The 24,556-nt window shown below is 36.9% G+C and overlaps 3 protein-coding genes and 1 pseudogene across 4 annotated transcripts; all 4 read left to right on the top strand.

Moving 5' to 3' along the window:
* Positions 1-3,153: 3,153 nt before the first annotated feature.
* On the top strand, positions 3,154-3,768 carry LOC125194086. The gene has a single exon (XM_048092112.1). It carries the CDS (start codon positions 3,154-3,156, stop codon positions 3,766-3,768), a length of 615 nt encoding a protein of 204 aa, XP_047948069.1.
* A 1,203-nt stretch (positions 3,769-4,971) lies between these two features.
* On the top strand, positions 4,972-6,567 carry LOC125194081 (annotated as a pseudogene).
* Positions 6,568-9,661: 3,094 nt separating this feature from the next.
* On the top strand, positions 9,662-13,352 carry LOC125206201 (membrin-11-like). The gene is made up of 4 exons (XM_048105490.1): positions 9,662-10,031; positions 11,337-11,457; positions 11,551-11,697; positions 12,896-13,352. Exons 1-4 carry the CDS (start codon positions 9,757-9,759, stop codon positions 13,055-13,057), a joined length of 705 nt encoding a protein of 234 aa, XP_047961447.1. The 5' UTR covers positions 9,662-9,756; the 3' UTR covers positions 13,058-13,352.
* Positions 13,353-15,816: 2,464 nt separating this feature from the next.
* Positions 15,817-21,770, top strand: LOC125200889 (altered inheritance rate of mitochondria protein 25-like). Of its 2 annotated transcripts, none has more exons than XM_048098711.1 (13): positions 15,817-15,966; positions 16,662-16,977; positions 17,960-18,481; positions 18,680-18,766; positions 19,351-19,392; positions 19,507-19,551; positions 20,077-20,142; positions 20,248-20,304; positions 20,463-20,524; positions 20,616-20,736; positions 20,927-20,998; positions 21,073-21,179; positions 21,356-21,770. In XM_048098711.1, exons 3-13 carry the CDS (start codon positions 17,969-17,971, stop codon positions 21,384-21,386), a joined length of 1,203 nt encoding a protein of 400 aa, XP_047954668.1. In that variant the 5' UTR covers positions 15,817-15,966; positions 16,662-16,977; positions 17,960-17,968; the 3' UTR covers positions 21,387-21,770. The 2 variants fall into 2 exon arrangements, with proteins under 2 accessions (XP_047954668.1, XP_047954667.1); XM_048098710.1 differs by having other exon boundaries at positions 15,818-15,966; positions 17,969-18,481.
* Positions 21,771-24,556: the final 2,786 nt, after the last annotated feature.

The raw sequence follows: 24,556 nt of genomic DNA, 5'->3' as shown, positions 1-24,556 counted from the left end.
ACCAAAGACTCAATCCAATGAATTCCTGATAAGTAAGCCGAGTTCTTCCCTTGATAGAAGGACTCGGTGAACGTCTTGAAATTTGAATTTCTTCACCGGGCTTTGACCATGTCTCCCGAACAATCTCAGTACATATGGCGCAAGACGATTCCACATATCGAGGTCGGAATGGGATCGGGTGTTTTCACGTCTCACCGTAGTGCCCGGTTTGTTGGAAGGGTTTGCCTCTTTTCGCCTATATAAATAAACGGTAGGGGATCGACTCTCGACCTGGTATGTGTGTGATCCAGCCCACTAGAGATACGGAGGGCAGAGGTACGGTATTCACTCCGCAGTTGGTTCTTCTTAACCTACCACTCCCCTTTCTTATGGATATCTCGCGTCTGGGGTTTCTCGGAAGAGGTACCATAGGTTGTATCGATGAGAGAATGTCCTTGCTATCTCCTATAGAGATTTCGTGCCCAGGATTGAACTACATTGGCTAATCTTCGATTGAAGAAAAGGCAGGAGCAGATACTCATGTATAGGAGCGTAAGGTGGTGTCAGGACGAAGGTTTTTAGCACATGCAATCTTCTCAAAGGGGGATGTCTCTTTAGCTGCATCTGTCCGAGCTTTCTCTAATCGACGAAGAGGGGCAAGATGTACTTAAGTACCATTTTATCTCTGAAGATATTTGTTAGGAAGCTTAGCCAAAGACTATGTAAAAGACTATTCCTTATTTATTAAGAAATATAACTAGAGCTGCTTCCGGAGTGGTTGCCTACGGACCTACGACCAAAAGGGGAGACTCCTTTCTTAGCAAGGAGGGCTACGGGTGCCGGTTGAGAAAAAAGCCGACTATAAGAGTCTACTCCGATAGCTCATTCTAAGGTAGCAGGGGATGATGCCCCTTTAGCTGTATCCGCGTTTGAGCTTTCCGGATCGAAGGTTGTTGACTATGCTGCCTCTTTGGCTTGACTAATGGTTGGTCAAGACGAGCCTGAATGGACTAGGCATAGTACGAATTCTTTTCTATCCAAAGAGCCTACCCTACGCCTCCTATAATAGATTCAGCTAAAGCTGCGCTTTCCAGATTTCTTTCTCAATCCAGAATCCGAGCTTACAACTTTCATCACGAAAGGCGCTTTTCTCACTACAGAAAGTGGCAAGAGAATCTCTATTGAGGCTAGCCCACTGTGGAACGGGGAAAGGTCACCAAAGAAACAAGATAGACAGCTTCGGCATCAAAAAGAAAGTTCGTCGGAGGAGAGGTGCAGCATTTATACTAGCACCCGCGTGCGCCATCTTCTTGTTGTTGTTCCTATTTCAAAGTGGAATGAGAAGAGAGCGAGAGGGAGAAGTCCCAGTTGATTGATCCCTTGGGTCAGCCCGACCGTCTTGTGTGAAGAGTCCTTGCAGTGGAAGTGCTCCTTCTCATTTGGTACCTTGCCTTGTTCTCAGTCATCTTAGGTGCAGTTGGCCAATAAAACGAATTACTCTAGTGGTTCCGTCATAGTTATAGCAGTTAGCCCCTAAACCAGCTCTTATTCTTTTGTTCCAGTTGTCAGTGATGAAATAGAAAGAAAAACATTCCATTTTGTGGTCTCATATCCAAGTTGCATCAATCAAGTCAGGGAAATATTTTCAACAAATAGAATATTCATTCCTAACCAGGATCATGAATTGGATTCGAACCAATATTTCTGTGCGACTTTCCTTTTCTTTAGTCGATCATGATGGGAAGATAATAAGTTAGGCTAATAGTATTCTAGTATTATAAATACGAGAGCTTGTTATCATTTTAATCAATCAATGAATATATTATTTTGGCCAAGTTCTTTGCGTAAAGCTTGAATCCTTAATTCCTTACGCTACCTGCTGCCCGACGGAATGTCTCAGCGCACAACTGGAACGTATATCTGATCTGTAGTTGTTGCCCGACGGGTTGGAACCCGCGCACAGCTGCCCAGATCCTTATCTCCGATGACCCTCACATGCGCCAAATTCTCTTATCTTGTTATTTCTCGTTTTATCGGATCGTTAGGGATTTAGGTCCTTAACAGAATCCTCCCCTTTGAATCTTGTATACATGATACATGTTAGGTGTAACAATTATAGAAGCTAGACCTTAAATTATCACAAAAGAAAATATTAAAAATTAGTGTTATTATTGTAATAATATAAAATGCTTCAAAAATAAAATAGTACAATCTAATAATATGTCTTTATCTAAATAGTACTTAGAAAACAGTATTCATATTGGCGTGCTTTAGAGTGTCTCCGATAGGGGAGCCGCGGCTCGTGGCTCGGCCGTGGCACCCTATTACGAGAACCACGTAGGGCCGCGGGGGAGGGGGCATAGGAGAGCGTGGGTGAGAGCCGCGGCTCAACCCATTTTTGAATTTTTTTTTCTCATTTCTATAAATATACCCATTTTTTCATTTTTTACCCCATTTCAATCTCCACTCCACTCTTTTCAATTTATCTCAATTCTACTTTCGAAAAATGAGTTCCAACGATGAGTTTTAACAATTGATCGATAGAGAGTTCAATGAACTGATTGAAGAGGTGCAACGTGAAGCTCTAACGAGGAAGCGGTGGCGGTCCCTCGGCCGATCCATCATCGGCGGACAATCCGCCGTGACCATGTCGGGGCCGACCAACGGCTGATGGAAGACTACTTTGGCGATAACCCTCGTTATCCGCCAGAGATTTTCCGTCGCAGATTCAAAATATCGCAATGTCTCTTCATCCATATAGCAACGTCATTGGCGTTGCGGTTCAGGTACTTCATACTGCGACGTGATGCTATCGACAGAATCAGATTGTCGACATATCAGAAGTGTACCGCCACAATTAGCAGCTTGCATATGCCAGTCCCGCTGACATGTTCGAGGAATACCTACAGAAGGGTGAATCAACTTCCCTACAGGCGCTGATACAGTTTTGTAATGGCATCCAGGCTATCTTCGGTCTAGAGTATCTACGGAAGCCAAATGTCGATGAATACCAGAGATTGATAGATATGCACGAGACGGTGCACCATTTTCCAGGGATGATGTGCAGCATCGATTGCATGCACTGGGAGTGGAGGAACTGCCCGATGGCTTGGAAGGGGTAGTTCACTTCTAGATCCAAAGTGAAACACCCCACGATGATCCTGGAAGTCGTTGATGACTACCGTTTGCGAATCTGGCATGCGTATTTTGGTGTCGCAATCGAACAACGATATCAACGTTCTACAGTCGTCTCATCTCTTCAATGAACAGTGTTGGGGTGAGGGTCCAACGGTCAGATTCATGGCCAACGACACGCAATACAACAGGACATACTATTTGGCCGATGGGATATGCCCTCGTTGGCCCGTGTTTGTCAAGACGATCCAGCAACCGGTTGGGCCAAAACAATCCTATTTCGCGGCAGAACAAGAGGGTGCTAGGAAGGCTGTTGAGCAAGCTTTTGGTGTCCTCCAATCGCGATGGGTCATTCTACGGTACCCGGTACGAGTTTGGCATGAAAATGATGTCGCCACCATCATGTATGCATTTATCAAATTGCACAATATGATAATAGATTACGAAGGATTTGCTGCAGAGCGCTGGGCACCGAAAGAGGGTGCTAGTACGAGTCACGGTATTGCCACCGCCCCACTGCAGATAGGTGTACCGCGTATTAATGTATACTTGATCCAACGGTTCACTAATATGCGGATGGAAACATCACATACGACACTGCATGCTGATTTGGTTGAAGAGGTCTGGAATCGTAGGGGAGGGGACAGAGCGTGATATGCGTTCGCGATGTAGTTTATGTGATGTCGATAATTTTCATTGTATAATTTTATCCATTTCTATAATACAACGAAGATTTGGTTTTATTTATTTTTTTTATGAAATTTTGCATTTTTTTATATTTATTATAGTCCGATAACTTTTATTCTACTTAAATTAAAATACCTCAAAAAATGAAATGTATAATTAATCGTAGAATCCTCGTTGTATTTCGACCTTGGGTAATCTAATTATTGGTGTTGTTTGAAGAAATAAAGTCCAAGGAAATTTAAGTTTCAAGGATAAAAGTAGAGGATATACTTTTATTAGATAAATACTCGGGGGAATTAAGTACAAGTAGTGAATGCTTACATAAGAAGATTTCCTACAAACATACACTATAGTCTACCCTTAAAAGAGGCCACACTTAGACAAAGAAAATTACAAAGCTACATTCTACAAGTACAAGCTTAGGACTTGGCTTATAGCCACATTGAGGAACAAACAATAAAGATGGTATGCCAAAAAATCCCCCTCTTCCCTTCTCGAAAACTTCAGCCGCCACACTCCAAGTTTTGACGGCCATGATCCCTGCAAAGTAACACAAAGCAACATGACATCATTGGATCTCCCAAAGAGGGAATGGATACAATTAGTATGTGAATGAGAGCCCTTTTGGAAGCACCAAAAGGATTAGTAAGTAGGATCCATGAGATCAGCCATAGAGGGCAGCCCATAAGTTACACCAAAAAGGTATGATGAACATTTCATAAAGCTCAAAAGGGAGCAAGCTGGCAGCCGAAAATAGTAAGGCTTTGTCCCCAAGATTTCAGGCAATATCCCAAAGGGGAAGGCCTATTTAAACAGCCCATCGTCCCCAGGTGAAGACCTATTTAAACAGCTCATCGTCCCCTCCTTCCTCCCCACTTTGGAGCACCCAAAATTTCACATAGTAAGAGTGCAGCAAGAGGAAGGGAGAGGAGCAAGGAGGGAGGTCGAGAACCGTTAGGATTCACCGAGTAAGGTTGAACGTCAAGAGGATGGAGTGATGGTCGGAGTCGATGTTATTAAATAATCAAGTTGATCTTCCAACGATTTGTGTCTTCATACACGAAGTCGTTTAGTAAAGACTTATTCCGCTGTGCTTTTGTGAAGTGAGAATTGTAGAATCTCACCATCAAAGTCACTACCCCCAGTGTTTTTTCATACCCATAAGCAAAAATGGTTGTGATGTTCGCATTTGTTATTGTTGTTTTGTACATTTTAGGTGATCATGTCCTGTACACTTAGCGCTGATGTTCGATGTATGGGTGTATGATGTTGAATTTGAAAAGGCTATTTGGTTGCTGGTGTTGATTGTGAAAATTTGTGAGGATATATTGGCCCATCGATAATCATGTGTGTGTGTTGTAGATTTACTCACATCGTTATTTTTGCTTCAGACTACATACTATGTTATTGTAGGATGGTTAACGACAGGCAGCGAAAAAGAAAGGAGACGAAGGTTGTTGTCCTTACGGTGGACGACATTGTCCGTACGCAGCAACAGAATTTGTTTGTTTACTGCAATTCTTGAGTAATTGGCTCAGCTTTCATTACATTTGCTTTCTCAATTAGATTTTGACTGGAATGGTAGCAGGTGAGAAGCAAGGCATTAGAAATTTCGTTTGAGCCCAGACTTAACCTAGATGATAGTGATGTTGAATATGTGCATCTTCTCCGGTCGGGAGTATGGGTGGATGTTGGCTCTCGCTCGAACATGGAAGATGTATATGTTTGTGCAGACAACATGATGAATGACTATGGTTTTAGCGGCTCTAGTGAGAGTCTCAGTGCCTTATATGGGGTTTGTAACTCTTTTTATCTATATACTAACTTAATATTTTTATATCTTAGTTTCGGCATGTGGAATCGTAGCTATTCTTGGATGTGGTAAAGAATCTTGTTTGGGGAGGTTTGTATGGCTAGTATGTAATGAAATATTTTCTGTATTGGTCAGGTTTTTTATGGACATGGAGGGAAACATGATGTTGACTTTGCGTGCTATAATTTGCCAAGGTTCATTGTTGAGGATGGAGATTTTCCGCAGGACATTGAGAGGGTACTGTCATCGGCATTTTTACAGACGGATGCTGCTTTTGCAGAAGCTTGCTCCACGGATGCAGATCTTGCTTTAGGCACCACTGCTTTGGCAGCTCTGGTAATTGGGAGGTTGGTATCTTAGTTGTGGATGATTCAATGTTGTGAACAAATGAGAAATGCTATTAATGGAATGTCTTCTCCTTGTCTCAATGTAGGTCACTGGTGGTGGCGAATGTTGGAGACTGCATAGAAGTACTCTGTCGAAGGGGTAAAGCGATAGAGATGTCGATAGATCATAAACCTATTTGTTTGAGGGAGAGGCATCGTATAGAAGCTTCGGGAGGTTATGTATACGACGCCTATCTCCACGGGCAGCTAAATGTTGCTCGTGCATTGGGTGATTGGCACATGGAAGGATTGAAAGGTGATGATGGCGGACCACTTACAGCAGAGCCTGAACTCATGACCACGAGGCTCACTGAAGAAGATGAGTTTCTCATCATCGGGTGTGATGGCATGTGGGACGTGTTTCTGAGCCAAAACGATGTGGATTTTGCTCGTAGAAGACTCCCGGAGCACAACGATCCATTGATGTGCAACAAAGATCTCGTGGACGAAGCTTTAAAGTGAAAGAGTGGAAATTTATCGGTGGTCGTGGTTTGCTTCCAGCGGGAGCCATCACCCAATTTGGTGGTCCCTCGCGGAAGAGTGCATCGGAGCATCTTTTGTAGTTGAGAGAGGATGTAGTTTCCAACTGTAACATGTGCGGCTACTGACATTAGCTTTCACTTTTTCCACTTTCCTTTTCCTTGGTTTCTTTCTCATTTTGAACTACTAAATTAAACTAGGACCAACATTTATTAATCATTCCTTTCCTTATTTATTTTCTTAATTTAGTGTAGACAAAAATGAAGCCAAACAATCTTCTTACTAACTTTTATCACCTCTTTTAGAATACAAAAATGAAGCCTAACAAACTTGTTCCTCTGTTTTTCACCTCTTTTGGAAATTAAACGCCCTAATAGAGAAGGCAAAAATGAAGCCAAACAACACGCCTATTCCGACAATGATAACAGCCACATATCCCACAAAATTATGCTTGAATCCAAAGTAAGTCATCACAAAATCTCTGACCGTTTCATCAGTGTTGAGCACAGCTTCGACATCTCTGAACTGCGAAGCAATCAATCCGTAGAGTGACCACGAGATCGGGCAGACATAGTAGTACCATCTCCACCATACCGGCATCCTCTGTAAGAGAAAAAAAATGACGTTAGGCAAAGTTCACATTTCCGGTGCTAGCTATTCTGTGTATTGATTCCCTCATCGTCTTAGGGATGATGAATCCGGAGAATATGTTCCAAATGCCGTAGAAGTCGGAGGAGACGATGGCAGCGATGTTGTGGTTGGGCGTGAGTGCGTGACGGCCATTGCCATCATCTCGTAGAGAGTGAAGTAGAGCAAGGTGAAGTACATGAAGAAAAGGTACCAGAAGTCCACTCAAAATCAATCATCGCGTACACTATCACGCCGTATATCAGCGGCTGCACAGCAGGTGCGGGAGCTCCACCACAGCCTGCAGCAGGTGAGGAAAGGTTGAGAAGATGGCGCGAATCACGCAAATACTTCGCTCCAATCTGCAGCGGAGCAAGGACGAAGGAGGCTAAGGGAAACATTTCTCTTCAAAAAGTAAGGACATAGATGTCTTCACAATGTTTAATATAATTATTTAACATAATGTCTAAGGGCTACCAAACAATGGAATAAGCCATAAAATAATTCTACCAAACACCATTATAACCGAAATTAGTTAATTAAAATACTGGGAAAAGTCATAATCTGATAACTTAATAAAAGCCCCGCATCTCTACCGATAGCAACCTTAAGTTTACAATCATGATATAAGAAATTATTTGTTAAATCCATTAATCCAACACAGAAAAACAAGTTGTAATTTTTGTTTTTGACGCATCGACATACAAACACAAGCGTTCAATTAATTTAATTAATTAATTGATCTAGCGATTATTTAATTCATTATTTGTACATCTAGATATTTTACTAGATATAATAAATTATTTATATTTTTTTCAATAGTAAATGATGGACTTTGTAAATAAAAAATTGTTTGAAACATAAAATATAAATAGAATGAATGATGGAGTACAATTTATAAATTTAGAGAAATAATTTATTATTCAATGTGTTAATTTTTAGGTTTAATAGGAGTTATATTTTATTTAAAATGTTTCATAATAAGAAAATTGTGTATTACTCCCTTCGTTCCAACTAAATTAAGTTGTATTCTTTTTTGAAATGTCCCAACTAAATTGAATAATTTTATTTTTTTACAAATATAAAAAATAAAAAAAATTCAAGCACTCTTACTTTATTCCATCACCTACTTTATTCTATTTTTATCTTTCCTACTTTATTCACTTCTCCTAATTTTTAACACAATCTCTTAATTTTTATTCTCAAAAATTTAACTGGACTTAGAGTTTTTATTTTTATATTTGAAAAAAATGAGTATAATCCACAAAAAAAATTAATCAATAATTACATAAATGAAGTTAATGGTTAATTAATGTGTAATCTATACAATATATAAAAGGGGAGTTTTGGGGTATATATAAAAGGGGAGTTTTGGGAGTATTTAGGAAAATAAGGAGACTTTTGGGGATATTTAGGGAAATGCCTTTTTAAAATAGATATTACTATTATTTAAATATAACTATTTTTTTTTTGACGTAGTAGTAAATATTAAATCGGAGAGTGGTATGGTGGGAGGTTATTCCTGAATATTGGCTGCTTGCCACTTTTCCCACCATTTCCCACTATTTCCCACTTATGCGGATCTGTGATGGATATTTACGTGGATTATGTTTTCTATATATTTAAATCATTCAAATTATTACATTTATGGTTTTAGCTAGAGTAAATAGTGCAATTCAAATAAAACTGAAAATAATCAACACAATACATAAAAAAAAAAAAAAAAAAAGTACCCAAATGTACTTTCATGAGTCTCATCTTATGTTTTGCTGTATGGATGATCGTTTTAATACATACTATTGATTATTGATTTTGTGCATTGCAAATCTATTTTGTTCCTTATTTTATTGTAGTTTTAGGTGAGACGGGTGGCTTTAAAGATGACAAATTATCTTTGTACTCCATGATTTAATGTTCAAACATTATATTATTGTGATTTGTTTCAAATTTATTACACTAATTACTCATGTTTAAATTTACGCTCTCAAAGTGAAAAATGGAGTAACTTAGGACGAAAGAAGTATTAATCTGTGAATAGCACAAACGTGATACTAGTTATTAATTAATGTCTGGCCGTGTTAATTTATGTAAAAGTAACTTGGCCCACCTGATACTAATACTAAAGGAAATGGGATAAAGGAAACAAAAGAGAATAAGAAGTTAGTGGTTTTAATATTATTTCCATCTTAGTAATTGTCTCTCAAATTGGGATGCGTTTCATTTGGTTGAGTCCGCGTTTTAGCTACAACAGGCTATTCTATATTTTTAACACAGCAGAGGATCCTCTTCCCATTTCTTATTGCACATTAGTTTATCAAATATGTGTCCAATTAATGTGGATTGTGGGCTCTATTTATTTTATTTGTCAAAAAGTTATTGATATAATACACCACGTCACTAAGTCAACATCGTATGGAGGGTCATGAAATTTTTAATGGACTTTGAGTAAATAACAAAATGTACATTTACTGTATCTGTTTAACTAAAAAAAAAATGGTGCTATTATATAATGCATCGAAAATAATACCCAATCTATAATTTGTGTTGGGTGGCCTTCAATTTGAAACCCAATTGTCTCACACACAAACACGATATCGGTTTTGAGTTCTGACACTGATCAACGAAAGGCAGAAGAAGACGCCGACGGCAATGGAAGGTGGTGGCGGAAATCTGTCGGAGCTCTACTCAAGCTCCAAGCGCCTCTCATTGAAGATCAGAGATGCTTTGGAGCGGCTCGAGCGTCTCGAGTTCACCTCAACATCCTCCTCTTCGCTTTCATCGTCCAGCGCCGTTGTCGCGGCCTCTTCTGATGATCAACCTACTTTGATTCGAAGAGATATCAGCCAGATCCAGTCGCTCTGCGCTGATATGGATCGCCTCTGGCGCTCCATACCTTCCAAGCCTCAGCGCGATCTATGGAAAAGGTCTTTCTCTATTTCCGAAAATCTAATTCTTCTTATTCAATCTACGTAGGATTCGGATATGCATTCTGTTCTGGTACACCAATTCAGCCCTGAATTTGACGAATTCTCGGAACTATGTTGTTTCAATGGTTTCCTAATCCCGATTATAATTAGAGTGCTCTAGGAAGGAGATTAGAAGAAGCTGAATCTGTAAAAGTGCTGGTTCAATTGATATTTTCGTGTTTAGTCCTTCTATAAGTTTATGAATTGTAGAGATTGAGATTTAGTGTTGATGTGATTCCGGTGTGTCGATTCGATTACTGCTGGAGTGGCTTTAATTGCCTTGCTAATGGGAAAATCTTTTGTGGTAACATAAACGGACGTCTCTAGGTGTATGCTATTGGAATGATGTTCATGCTGTTGTAATCTTATCGAATTACGTCAACAAAGTAGGCATTTCGAAGAGGCTTATTAAATTGTACATGCAGTGCGAAAGGGATGGGCATCTCTATACCTTTTCCTGTGCTGCTAGGCATCTGCTGTACTTTATTAAACTAAGTGTCAATGCCGTTTTAGGCTAGATTATCAGTTAAATTAAGGTGTAAGCAAGATAGTAACCAAATGAACAAATAAAAATAAAGTGTAGCACCATTGGTTTTTGGGCGATGATTATATTCATCTGTGAATATCGATACTAAGATCTGGATTATAATTGTTGAACGTCTTTCTTTCTTTATTTTTTATGTTTGGTTATAGTAGCATCTTGTCCCTGGTTTTCGTAGTGAATAATTTGTTTATGGCCCAGTTTTCCTAATTGAAATTCTGGATTTATAATAGATATTCTTGTTATGTTAGTGAATTTCATTCATGATGATGAAAACCTGTATATAATGTTATTTATTGTCTATGATAGCATTTCGTGAAAATGATCATCTAAGCACTACCCACTGGCAAAAATGGAACTAAGATAGGATCTATCCTGGCCGGAGAAACTTTTTAGTTACAACTAGGGTAGAACCAATCTGTTAGAATCTTAGAATACCGTATTGGAACTTTTCTTGCTGGTCATGTAAGGTACTTTTCAAATGGATTATGGGAGCTAGATGTTGAATATATAGAAGATGCTGATGGTATTCTTACATCTTCCTGATATCATGACCTGCTTCTTTCTTTTTGTGTTGGGAATTAGGTTATTGAATCATTCCATAAAATGATAAACTTGGTTTTTCTTATGCCTTTGCAGATGTAATGTAAGATTTGATTTATAGTTTCTGTTAGACCTTGTCTTTGGTATGAAGAAATTGTTTACTTTGGTCTGTTGTGCAGAAAGGTAGAACAAGTCAGTGAGGAGGCTGAGTCATTTAGAGCTAGTTTGGATAAGTACACATCAAGGCATCAGAAGCGAGTACAAGAAGCCCAAGAGAGAGCTGAATTACTTGGAAGAGCTGTATTGCCTCCGTCTCAGATTAATAACCACTTATCTTTTATATGCTTGTTTGAGTTATGGCAACTTATCATTTTGAATGTTCCATTTGTTCAGAGTGGAGATGCTCATGTTTTGAGAATCTTTGATGAGGAGGCTCAAGCAGTGGAGTCAGTCCGTAGATCATCAAGATTACTAGAGGAAAGCTTTGCAACAGGAGTTGCTATTCTTTCCAAGTATAGTGAGCAAAGGGACCATTTAAAGGTAACCATTTCGAAGCCCCTGCTTGATGCAAAATTATGCATCTGTCTTTTAAAAATTCTGTGGTGCTTTGCTGAATGTAGTTAGTACTATAAAACACTCTATATGGCTAAATAACTTGCATTAAGTTACTTGGAGTTATGGGAGGTAAGTAAAATTTAATGATACAATTTTTGTGTGCAAGACGAGACTCGTTAAAATAAACATGTCTGTCAATATGCGACTACCTGCACATATTCCAACATAAATTTCGATGTTTATGTGACTTACTGGTACTGGAATGAAAGGAAGTTGTAGGAATACTATTGAAGTCAAAAATTGTTATTTTGAATTCATTTTAAGAGAGCTGCCCTCCTGCTTCAATTTAAGTCAAACAATGTTATTTTGCATGAAGGGTTTTAGGTTTCTTTATTTTATACTCCAGTTGTTTGCTGTATATTTCGACTTCATGTGGTCAAGCTATTGCTGTTATAGCAGTTACATATCATATTTCAACCTGTTGCAATTTGGCATTCTAGTAGTATAGTTTTCTTAAGATTGACTTGTTTACAATTAACCTGAGCTTGAGCCAAAAAGCTCAAATTGACTCACGATTCCAAACAAACTTAATAAAGACAAAATAATTTACTCCCTCCGCCCCAGATACATTTTTCTTTTTGGGATATCCCACTCTAAATGACACATTTCTTAAAAATGAAGTATCACTTTCTCTATTTTTTTCTCTCTTCCTTTATTTTCTCTTCACTTAATTCAGAAAACAATACTACATAAAATCATGCGAATAAGAAGTGCTCCACTTAGAGTAGGATGAATGAAGTTATTAATATCCCATAGTAGTTTGACATTTAGATTTGATTAGTACTATTCAGTAATTTTACTCGATGTGCAATAGTTATGTAGTAGTACTAGTAGAATATATGGCATGGTTGAAAAATTACAACTTTGATAGCATAAATAGGATGTATTATTTGATTTTTCTTAAGTGTTAAGTAAATAAGAATATTAAACTATAAATTTTGAACAAAAAACTATACAGTAGTACTATATTTTCTTCTCGATATATATCCGCGCTCACAACAAGTTGGCTCACAAGCTCTGACTTGGGCACTATCTTGAGTAACCAAGTCATAGAAGGCAGTGATTTATTGATCTTCTTCTACTGAATCCAAGCAAACGTTTTATGGTTTTTCCATTGATACAGAGAGCTCAAAGGAAAGCTTTGGATGTTCTCAACACTTTGGGGCTATCAAACTCCCTATTGAGGCTCATTGAGAGGCGGAACCGTTTCGACAGATGGATTAAGTATGCTGGCATGACTGTAACTATCATCGTGGTCGTCATGTTCTGGAGGTGGACAAGATGACTGGAATGTTGTCTCTCTCGCAACAAGTTAGTACGACTGCCTGACATATATCCAAATGATCTTCTGGTGTGGTTGATTTTATCTGAGGTTGGTAAAAAGGTTAAATCTCGTAGATATGTTTGGCTCACAATGATGAATAGAAAAGAATGTTGAAGGAATTTATAAATGAAAGCATTGTACAGACGAGAATTTAGATTTGTAATCTCTATCAGATTTCTTTCCCCTCTACTATAAGTGTTTTAGCTCTCATTCGCATGTAGAATACAGAAAATCTCAAGAAAGTTATTCAGTTTTATGGGACTCGGGAAACAGCTTTTTCAAGAAACCAATATCTTTTGTTCTTTCGAATATTAGCTCCAATAGATGTTTAAATCACATTTACGACTTCAAAAATGCATAGTTAGATTCAGAAAAGAAGCCAATGAAAAGCTTAGTACGATGAAAGTAAGATGTGAAATAGTATGTGATATGTGAAAGAATGTATTCCCTCCGTTCTAAGATAAGCGAATCACTTCTTTTGAGTACATGGAGAGAGAATAAAGTAGGTGAAGAATAAAGTACTCCCTCCGTTTCTTCATAGTTGAGTCATTTTACCATTTCGGGAAGTTTCTTCATAGTTGAGTCGTTTCCTTATATGGTAATTTTTTCCTCTCTCTTACTTTACTCTCTCTTACTTTATTCTCTTACTTTATTTACTTTATACTTTATTCTCTCTACCTTTTCTTCTCTCTTACTTTTTTATCTATTTATTTAACACACCTAATATTCATTTCTAAAATTCCGTGCCGAAAAGTTCTGCCTCAACTATGAAGAAACGGAGGGAGTATGAGAAAAGATTTTCACAAAAAATGGAAATGACTCAATTATAGTGGAATATTCCAAAAAAAATATGATTTGCTTATCTTAGGATGGAGGGAGTACTAGTTTTTATACAAATATTGTTTTTAAAACCACATAGTTTACTAGTTCTAAAATAGGATGTAATCATGTAAATGAAACATATCGAAGTGTTTGTTCCTAAAAATAGAAATTATTTCCTCTTTAGTTCGTTTTCTAAAAGTAGGACTCTTCATTTTAGGAAATAGATTCCACAACCACTAACACATTAATTCTCTAACAAGGAAAGTTAAATAAAAAAAGTATATCATCTATTTACCTTCTTAAAAAGTCAAATATACCCTTCTAAAAAGTAGTATTCCTCTATCCCAACTAAGTTGAGTCAAAACTTTTGGGTATGGAGATTAAGAAATTGCAAAGAAAAGTAGGAGAGATGAATAAAGTAGAAAAAATAAAGAGAGAGAGAGTAAAATAGATGATGGAATAAAGTAAGAGTGATTGAATGTTTTGTTTTTTTTATCAAAATGAAAATGACTCAACTTGGTTGGGATATCCCAAAAAGGAATATGCCTCAACTTAGTTGGGACGGAGGGAGTAACACATTCCAAAGGAAAAATGCATATTGAAATGTAAATCATTTTTTTTTTAAAAATAATAGTACAATATACATTGAAAAATATTAAGTATAATACCTTCTCAAATACCTTTTCTTTTGGAGAATGTTTTTCCATGAAAAGAAAACAAATATGGTAGTTATAAGATTTTACCTCTCCATCATCTTCAAAATGAAAAAAAGTACTCATATAAATGTACTCCCTCCGTCCCATAAAAGTTGAGATAAAACTTTTGGACACGGAGGTTAAGAATTTATATTAAATAATAAGAGAGATGAAAAAAGTAGGAAAGATAAGAGAGAGTAAAGTAAATGATGGAATAAAAAAAGAGTGATTAGATGTTTTGTCTTTTGTTAAAAAAAGAAATGACTCAACTTTGTTGGGATGGACTAAAAAGGAATACTACTCAACTTTTTTGGGACGGAGGGAGTATAATACATTCTCAAATACCTTTGCAAGAATGATTTTTCTTAGATAAAAGGTAAATGTGATAGTTATATGAATTTACCTCTCCATTTATCTCTCCTCTTGGAGATGCTCTAGTATAGGGTAATAATTACTTAAATGCATAACTAGAGTACAAAAACAAAGTTCACTATAAGAGCGATTTAGTTCACAACATGAAAACACCATTGTAGAGAAAACATGGAGTGAACCAAAATGCCGATATAGTAAACTAAATCCTTCACTATAATGACATTTTGGTTCTTTTTAAATTGATATGAAACATCCTTAGTGAACTAAATCGTTTTTACGGTGAAATTCTCCAGCTTATGCATTTAAAATTAGTTATATATGTCATACACGTATGCTCTTTGTGAATAAATATTTTGATTACTTTTTAAACTAACTTCTTCTGCTCTATTTAATCGGTTTCTTTTTTGTTAGATTTCTCAACTACTTCATCCATCCCACAATAATATGCACTATTTCCTTTTTAATACACTGTGTCCCACAATTATACATTTTTTTAATTTTGGAAAGTCTTTTTTATTTAATGAGGTTAGACCTATTCTGCATTAACAATATTTTAACTATCTTTTTTCTCTACATTTTTTTTATTTTACTAATTTTATATTAAAATCCGTGCTGAACTCAAAGTACATATTCTTTGGGGATGGATGGAGTATTTTGTTTAGTTACTTTTTATACTCCATAATTAGTCGTCATAGCTTCCATTTTGGATCCAACCAAACCAAAGCCCAATTGAATAAAAATTGTAAACCCTACTAAAATAAAAAGAAAAAAATATGTCAGCCCAAGCCCTTAAGGGCTCCTAAATAAAACTAAGCCCGAACTTTTAATAAAAGAAAAGCACGGTAAATCGACTCCCTAAACTCCACTTGAGCCTCCTCCAAACTCGAATCCGTCGGCGCCGCGCTGCTGACAGAGCAAACCTCCGCCCTACACCTCGGACTCTCCGTCGCCAGAAGTCCAGCTATATTCCGGTTTAATAAGGTTTGTTCTCAAATTCAAACTCATCTCTTTGGCTCTTCTCTGTGTGCTGGCCTACAATTTATAGATTAGGAGAAGTATTTAAACTTTTTTGTTGGATTTTTGTTGAATGTGTGAGTTTCAGTTAGCTTAGCTGCACCGAGAATTGTAAAAATAGAATAGGAAAAGTGTGTTCTAATTAAGAAAAAAGGAATCATCTCACAGTCCACACACTCGACTGTCCAACTCAACGACTTTGATCTGTGTAAGCTTTCATCTTTATTATGCGCTATCTAGGAGTACAATTATTTTTGTTTGTTTTACCAATTTTATTTTTTTTAAAATTTTTTATTGTAATTTGATCTATAATGTTGTGTAATGTTGATGGCTACACGATAAATCAATTGTTTGTTTTCGAGGTGGAATGTAAGTACTTATGAGTGTCAGGTGCGGGAGCCCGCAGACATGCTTGGGTCGGGATTAGAATGATGAAACTCGGGTGCGGGCAGCTGTAGACACCACCCATGACCGATCTATGCCCCAATATTTGAATCTACTTATTTCGTGGGAAGGAAGACACTCTTCTACACTTTATAAAATAAAATATAAAGGACTAAATCGACAAATTAATTATTACGTGGGTCAAAGTGTAATAAAGACAGTTACGTGGGTAATTTGATTTTTGAAGGACTGAAGCGAAAACTGAATATATTTTTCAGGTCAAATCTGTAATAAAGCAAGTTATGTGGGTCAATAACCCCTGAAGTTGAACACGTGAAGACGCAGAGTAGCAGCTGCTTCTAGACTCCACCACCGCTCGCCGCCGCCGGTCGAAATCACAACCATTTGTTCATTCCATTTGCCACATCGCTGTTAGACCTCTATCTCCACAAGAAATTTTGCCCCAATTTCACCCCTATCATTAAATTAACCAGCGTATGAACGACCTGCTGCTGTTCGCTCACCCTAACTCACCATTGTTTCCGGCGCGATCATCCTTTCTCCGACCTCCGGCGTACTTTTTTTCCACGTGAGGTTAGATTTTGAGGCGAATTTCTTATCATTAAGAAATACAGAATGCTGATCATTACTGATTTCCCTTTATCACCTAAAGTATGTTTTAATATGATTAATGTTATTTTAATGTCAATAAAATGCATTCAGAAACTTTTTTACCACGAAAAAATGGCTAAATTCGTGTTTGTCTCGTTGCATTGAGTTTTTGCTTAGTTGTTTCTACGTCACAATTTGCTCTCAAAGAGTTGCGCGCTCAGTATTAGCATGTTTTTAGGCCAAAACAGTTTCTTGTCATTCCTAGATGTACTCATGGGGAAACGATTATCTGTTGTGTTGGACAGTCATGGCATTTCGACAATATTTTGAAACTGACTATATAATGACGAAGCAGAACTAACCTATGGGTAATCAGAAACTTGGCTTCTTCTGGTCACATAGATATGAAGCCTCAACATATGTTTGCATTTGGATATCAGTTACTTCAATCTACTGTATCATAGTGTTATCATCTTCACTCACTCACTCACTTATGATTCTGCTGCCATCCAATATCCTTAACATGCATTCTTTTATCGTCAATTCGTCATCCATAGGCTCGTTTATGATTGAGGATGATGTTGTCATAAACTTTTACATGTAATTCATAATTTTCTTACTGACAATCGTTCAACCTAAAATAAAGCCTGAATCAAGCTGAAATTACCCAAGAGTCTGCTTCCACTGTCAGGCTACTATGTGTATGGAAGTGAATGTCGATTGTGTCCAACATATATAGTCTCTGTGTCTGTGAGAAGTGCTTATGCATATAATTTATACTCTAATACTTTAAATCATGGCAGTAAAATTTATCCTTACATGTGTAACCATTGGAACTGGATGCTGGAGAACAATGATATGCATTACAATAAAGATAAGATATTGAAACTGGAATATTGTTTGATCTAATGCAAATGTGTATGGTGTAAATGGAATCATATTATGGTACAATTAATATTTCCAGTTTGTTTAGATGAACCGGACAAAGGTGTGGGGGTGTGTTAAGGACCACTCTAGGTGCACCAGACCACTGTTTCGTACAGTGAGGGATCAAAATGGAATTCTGTCTGTTGGAAAGAGGTTCTATTCTCCACAGGAAGAAGGATACCACATGCAAAGAAAGACATCATGGATGTTCAATCTGCCGTGTGTTCAAGTGGACACAGTGTTTGGGAGTAAAATTACATCACATCGATATGTGCATAGCATGCAAAATGATCCGGACTTGAGTAGGGACTTTTTTGTACGACTCTGGCTTGCTGATAAAAAGAAGACAGGGCCTACTGGGAAACGAAGGCATAAAGTTCTTAAATCCAATAGCAGTGGCGAAATGATAGCTGATGGCCAAACTTTTCCTAGACTTATTGAAAGAATGCTTTCTGGCGCTTTAGATAAGAAGTCTTATGACAAGGTGAAGTCAGGTCTTAAGCAACCACCTACCAGCCAATCAATCACGGGTACATTAGAACCAATGTCTTTGGAAGAGGTAATGTTATCATGTGCCCTTTGGAGAACACACACTTATTTTCTTTGGAGTTTTACATGATATATGTCTGTTTGACATTAGTTGCATTTTTTGAGTTATTATATCACTGCAATTCCGGTACTAGTACTTTATTTAGGTAAAACATTATGATGCTTAATGCTTCTGTGTAAATTGACTTGACCAAATACTTCATTTCAGTCTAAGGTAGCACCTCTTCTTGCAAGATCCAATCTACTGATTACCAGGGATATAGAATGGGCCAACTTGGTTCTTGGTTTTGAGCAGGTAAGCTGTAAGATTTTAGAACTCTTCACACATCAGCAAAATTCTTGACATCTTGTCCTTTTTGCTTTAATGCTATATTAATAATATGATATCAAGGGAAAGCTAAGTTTGTGTTTCCACCATTTTCATGGTGACACTATCATAATTTGGATGCTAGTGGACAAAGTTGCTTATCAACCAGCATATGCTGTTAGCATTGGTGGCTCAACATGACATCTCAGTTGGAAGAACTAAGCGATTCTATTCATCTCACTATGATAATTACCGAGAAAGTTGATATTTTGATATTTTTTTAGTTTTGATAGCTGAATGACTTGCTGTTCTATTATACTTTTTGTTTTGATAGGATGCCATTTCTAATGATTAGCTTACATTTGCTTTATTTTTTTTTCCCAAAACTTAATTAGAGGAAGCTGGTTTTTACCAGATAGTTACATAAATAGATTGGACAATAAAATGCTATCCGAAGTATCTAGAGCTTCTTCAGTTCCATAGCCTTCGATGCCTTTCTGATGTAGTATATTTTTTCGTGTACAAATGCATTGCTCTAGTTTTCTTTTCCAATGAGGTGTGTCTTTGTGCAGGAAAACCGATATGCAATGGTTGATGTCTGCTACCCTCAAGCAGTACGTCTGTTCTTGGTTTTACTCCCTTGTGGTTTACCATTCATTGGTGCTGGTTTAAAGAAACTTACTGATATTGGATTCAGTAATAGTAATTACTTAACATTTTAATTGTAGCCTGTAGGTTTCATACGCGAGCAGAGCAATGTGATTGCAAGACAGGTATTACTTTGTGTTCTGACATCCATAGTTTCTTTGTTTCATACAATATTTCTGAACGTTGTTTTTTCTTGTGCTGCTGTTAATTCCTTACCTCTGAACAGCATATTCATTTGTAGTGGTTGAAATTGTTGAATACCATCATGAGCTCAATTTAAACACTTAGAACAACAGTTTGTTCCAAATATTTTCTTGCCCCAACCAATATCTGCCATGGCATGATCAAATGGGATATGGAACTAGATAAATATTTGTTAGAGGTTAGTGCGAAACTGAATTTCTTTGTTTCTTACTTTGTTTCTGTTATGATGAAGATTGCAAACCTCTATTAAGAAACTTAGTAAAATATGGATTTATTTGATATTAGATACCTGAATAAAATTGGCGCAGCATATTATTACTGGAGATGTTTTCCCCCTTCTTTTGATCATTTCTTCAGTTTTACACTTTTACTCGATAAATGCCGTTTAAATTGTGATTATTGCTTTTACACTTTCTGTTTGATGATTGCAACACTTTTTCCTGCAGTTGCTTCGCTTAAGACGCCCTTTCATTGCATACATTACCGATGGATCGGGCAACGAGCTCTTTAGGGTAATAACTTTTTAATGTTCTCATTACTTTCATCTGCACTTGGATGTCTCTTTTGGGTGTACAATGGCACTAATTGTTTTCCTTTGTATAACTGTTTCCAAGTAGGTTCGAAGGCCCTTTTGGTGGATCACCAGTTCAATATACGCAGAGATAAATGGAAAAGTACGCTTCTCATCATGTTTTGCTTTGATTCTGCTTTGTTTTGTTTTGTTTTGTTTTGGGTCTCTAATCTGACGATTGATCATAATACCAAGCTTTTAGAACTAGCAGAGATTTTTTTGGACTTAATGTCATTTGTTATTTTACTTCTTTCTTGTCAGGAAATTGGTGTTGTTCACAGAAGATGGCATCTGTGGAGGAGAATTTATGACTTGTACTTGGGGTATGTAATTTTAGTTCCAAACCCAATATAATGACGGAATCTCCCAAACATGTGATGTTGATCTGCTGCCTCTCTCTCTTCTCTCTCTCAGGGATAAGCAATTTGCAGTTGTTGAGAACCCTGGGTTGTGGAATTGGACTTTCACTTTGAAGGACATTGATGGAAATGTGTTGGCAGAGATAGACCGTGACTGGAGGGGTTTTGGATTTGAGGTTATTGAATTCTGATTTGATTCATGTAGTCAGGGGATTGATTGGATTTTTTTCACCTATCGCAAAATGGAAAGCTAGATTTACCCTTTATGTTAATATGGTGTGACTGGATAATAAGGGATATGGTCTCACATTGTCTATGTTGATGATAGATCTGCTGATTAGAAGAACAATCACATCTGTTGTGCAGATTTTTACAGATGCTGGTCAGTATGTGATCCGGTTTGGGAGCTCCGATTCAGGTGTTGCGCCTGCAGCAGAGGTAAACTCACTGCATAAGTAGCATATTATGTTATTTAAATAGTGAATTTCTTAATCATGTTTCTGCATTTGTAGGTGCAAGAGCTAAACGTTGCTCGTTCCTTGACTCTGTCAGAGAGAGCAGTAGCTGTTGCCCTGGCTGTTTCACTTGATAATGACTACTTCTCCAGACACGGAGGCTGGTAAGATACTGGTTTTCCGTATACCTTTAGACATTCATATCATTCTTTAGTAAAGAAGGTTCAGTTTTAGTCTAGTAGGGTGTGCATATCCACTTTCTTGTAGTACTAGCAGAACTCCCCACTTGATTTCAGCTGATACATGCTGATTAGTTGTATAACTTGCTTGTTCTTATCAGGGGATTTCCCTTTATGGTGGTCGATGATTGAGAGTTGGCTGGCAAGATGATTGAGCACCGAATTGGGTCAGTTTTGCAACTTGGCCTTTCATCACACTGGTTAAACATATTCTTTTGATGCTTTTCACTGCCAATGAATGGCTGTGAAAAAAAAATGTACTACAGGCTGTTCACAAAATCTTAAGTTTTCGAGCATGAACCTCAGCTGAATGCTTTATTTATGCCCTTTCCAATTTCATCCGTAGCAGCAAAAAGTTATCATGGCTGCCATCATGTGTCGTTGTCGAAGTCTAGGATAATCACAGGATTAGTTAGCTGTGCACCTCTGTTGTGCGAGCTGTGTTTGCATCTTGCTATTTGCTTGTTGTTTAGTCGATTCTGAACTACTTGGGATTTTATTTACATATTTTATACACGTGTCCAAGACTTATTACAAGTTTTTCTTCACTTTTGAAGGTAGTTGGGCAACGGTCACCTAAATATTGAAATTGATATACTCCTACCTAATAATAACTCAATTTAAGTAAATTCCGACCCACAAATAGTCCATAGGTTTATATGGTTACCAAAACTCTTTCTCGATTTGGGTAAGTGGATGGTGTTTTATCCAAAATTTGGGTAGACAATTTTCACTTACCCAATGTTAAGACCATATTACTAATACATTTACAATAAAATCCCAGTTTAGTTGATAAACAAAATTTGGGTAGACAATTTTCACTTACCCAATTTTCACTTGCCCAATGTTAAGACCATATCACTGACGGAACTACACAGGCACGGGGGCTTAGCTGCCACCAGACCCCGATCCCCCCTTATACCGCCGTGCTCCGACCGGGTTCCGCCCCAGAGAGATCTAGCCGCCGCTGCTCTGTAACTTCTGTTCTGTAGCGTAAACGCTAATTGGGGAAGAAAGACGATTGGATTTGGGCCATTTAATTTATTGTTTGTTGGGCTCTTTTTATTTTTTACATTAACAACTAACAATGCCCAACCCGCCCAGCCCTACACCCTTTCACAATTAGCCTAAAATCCTTGAGCTTTCATAATCACGCCGCTGAAGATTTGCGAGAGACAACCAAGCTTGTCGCCGCCTTTAAGAATTGGTGGATATATATGTAATTAGCTTGGATTTAGTGCAATAAGATTTGAGATTTCTCAATTTCTAGTATTTTATTTGCCTCAAATCTTGTAATGATGCAATTCGTCTCTTATTTTTATTACATAAATTTTGTTTACTGAATGCCTTTAATTTTAATTGCTAATTTGTTTACTCCTACAATATACTTGGTTACTAACTTACTGATTTAGATTTAGAATTTCTCGACATTAATTTTGTTTGGTAGTTTGGTAAAAAAATAGAATTAGTATAAAATCATTTGTATTGTTATTTAAAGATATTAAATGTATAAAATAAAATATTTTAAATCCATTATATAGATTTACTGAACTGTTATTTATTACAATTATCATCTAAGATTTCATAAAAATTATAAAAATATTAAATATAAAATAAAATTATTTTATAATAATAATAATAATAATAATATTATTATTATCATTATTATTATTTTAGCCCCGGCTTATTCGGAATCCTGGCTTATTCGGAATCCTGGTTCCGTCACTGCTCACTTAATTTGTGAGTTTCAATGAACTTTGTGTTTTCGCATGATTTTAATAAATTTATGGAATGAACATTGGACAGTTATTTTTTAGGTTAATTTCTTCTTTATTATTTAATTGTTATATTATTTTGTTTGATTAGGTGAATGGATAAGTTTGTTGTGAAAAGAAAAAGAGTTTCAATTGGTTCTTCTAGTGCTAGTACTAGACGAGAATCACACAATGCAGAAGAGAATGTGATAGCCGATATTAGTTCAGAACAAAGGCAGACTGTGACTGCAACTCTTGATGTGGTTCGTTTTCTTTTGAATCAAGGTTTGCCTTTTAGGAAAGATGACGAGTCATCAACTTCTTTAAACAAAGGTAGTTTTCTTGAGTGGTTAGAATGGTATGGTTTAAGGAATGATGAAGTTGGTAAAGTGATTTTGAAAAATTCTCTTGGTAATAATCAGATGATATATCCATCAATCTTGAAAGATGTGGTTAATGCTTGTGCAACTGAAACCACACATGTAATATTGAGAGAACTTGGAGATCGATTCTTTTCTGTCATGGTTGATGCGGCACGTGATTGCTCAATGGAGCAAATGATTGTTGTTATAAGATTTGTGAACAAGAATGGACAGATAACAGAAAGATTTTTAGCTTTGGTTCTTGTTAAAGAAACTACATCAATTTGTTTGAGAGAGGTAATTGACTCTGTATTTGCTAAGTTTGAATTATCGTTGTCAAGATTGAGAGGTCAGGTATATAATGGAGCATCAAACATGAGAGATCAATTCAATGGATTGAAAACACTAATTTTAAAGGAAAATCCATCAGCGTGGTATGTCCATTGTTTTGGCCACCAACTTCAATTGGTATATGTGGCTGTGTGCAAGACAAATCAATATGTTTGTGACTTTTTCAGTTATCTTGACTCGATTGTTACAATATGTGGATCTTCTTGCAAAAGAGCAAATAAACTTCAACAAACTGAGCATGATAAACTAGTTGAAATAATGTAGAATTGTACAAGTAGAGTCCCAAATCAGGATATTATTATGAACACACCAAGTGACACTCGATGGGGATCTCATTATTCCACTATAATTCGGCTTATATGTATGTGGCATTCGGTAACAGAAGTACTTGAAAATATACTTATCGATGGAGTTGATCTAGAAACAAGGGGAAGAGCTGTAGGTTTACTACAAAAGATGGATACTTATGACTTTGTATTTATTATGATCTTGATGAAAAATTTGTTAGGGCCAATCGTACCATTGTCTGTGGCCTTGCAACAAAGGGATCAAGGTATTTTAAATGCATTTTACTTGATAGAGATTATGAAAGAAAATTTGAGATCATATCGAGAATCTGGATGGGATACTTTCTTGCAAGAAGTGAATAATTTTTGTGGGGCAAATGATATTTCGATCACCAACATGGATGATGTTGCTCCAAGGCGGATTCGCATGAGGAACGGTGCAAACATGAATAACTACCATCATTATCATGTTGAAATATTTTGTCAGGTAATTTGAAAATTCAATTTCTTATTCATTTACTAAATTAGTACTCCATTATCTTGGTACT

Source organism: Salvia hispanica, chromosome 1 (assembly GCF_023119035.1).
Source record: "Salvia hispanica cultivar TCC Black 2014 chromosome 1, UniMelb_Shisp_WGS_1.0, whole genome shotgun sequence".
NCBI lineage: Eukaryota > Viridiplantae > Streptophyta > Magnoliopsida > Lamiales > Lamiaceae > Salvia > Salvia hispanica.
Note: the sequence above shows the minus strand (reverse complement) of the source record. Positions and strands in the feature narration are given on the sequence as shown.

Excerpts from the sequence above, each read along its gene's own strand:
- LOC125200889 (XM_048098711.1), top strand. The coding sequence starts at position 17,969 with ATGAACCGGACAAAGGTGTGGGGGTGTGTTAAGGACCACTCTAGGTGC. Across the intron at positions 19,393-19,506 it reads ATGTCTGCTACCCTCAAGCA|CCTGTAGGTTTCATACGCGA; the intron begins GTACGTCTGTTC and ends TTTTAATTGTAG. Across the intron at positions 20,999-21,072 it reads GTGTTGCGCCTGCAGCAGAG|GTGCAAGAGCTAAACGTTGC; the intron begins GTAAACTCACTG and ends CTGCATTTGTAG.
- LOC125194086 (XM_048092112.1), top strand. The coding sequence starts at position 3,154 with ATGACTACCGTTTGCGAATCTGGCATGCGTATTTTGGTGTCGCAATCG.
- LOC125206201 (XM_048105490.1), top strand. The coding sequence starts at position 9,757 with ATGGAAGGTGGTGGCGGAAATCTGTCGGAGCTCTACTCAAGCTCCAAG. Across the intron at positions 10,032-11,336 it reads CAGCGCGATCTATGGAAAAG|AAAGGTAGAACAAGTCAGTG; the intron begins GTCTTTCTCTAT and ends TCTGTTGTGCAG. Across the intron at positions 11,458-11,550 it reads CTGAATTACTTGGAAGAGCT|AGTGGAGATGCTCATGTTTT; the intron begins GTATTGCCTCCG and ends CCATTTGTTCAG.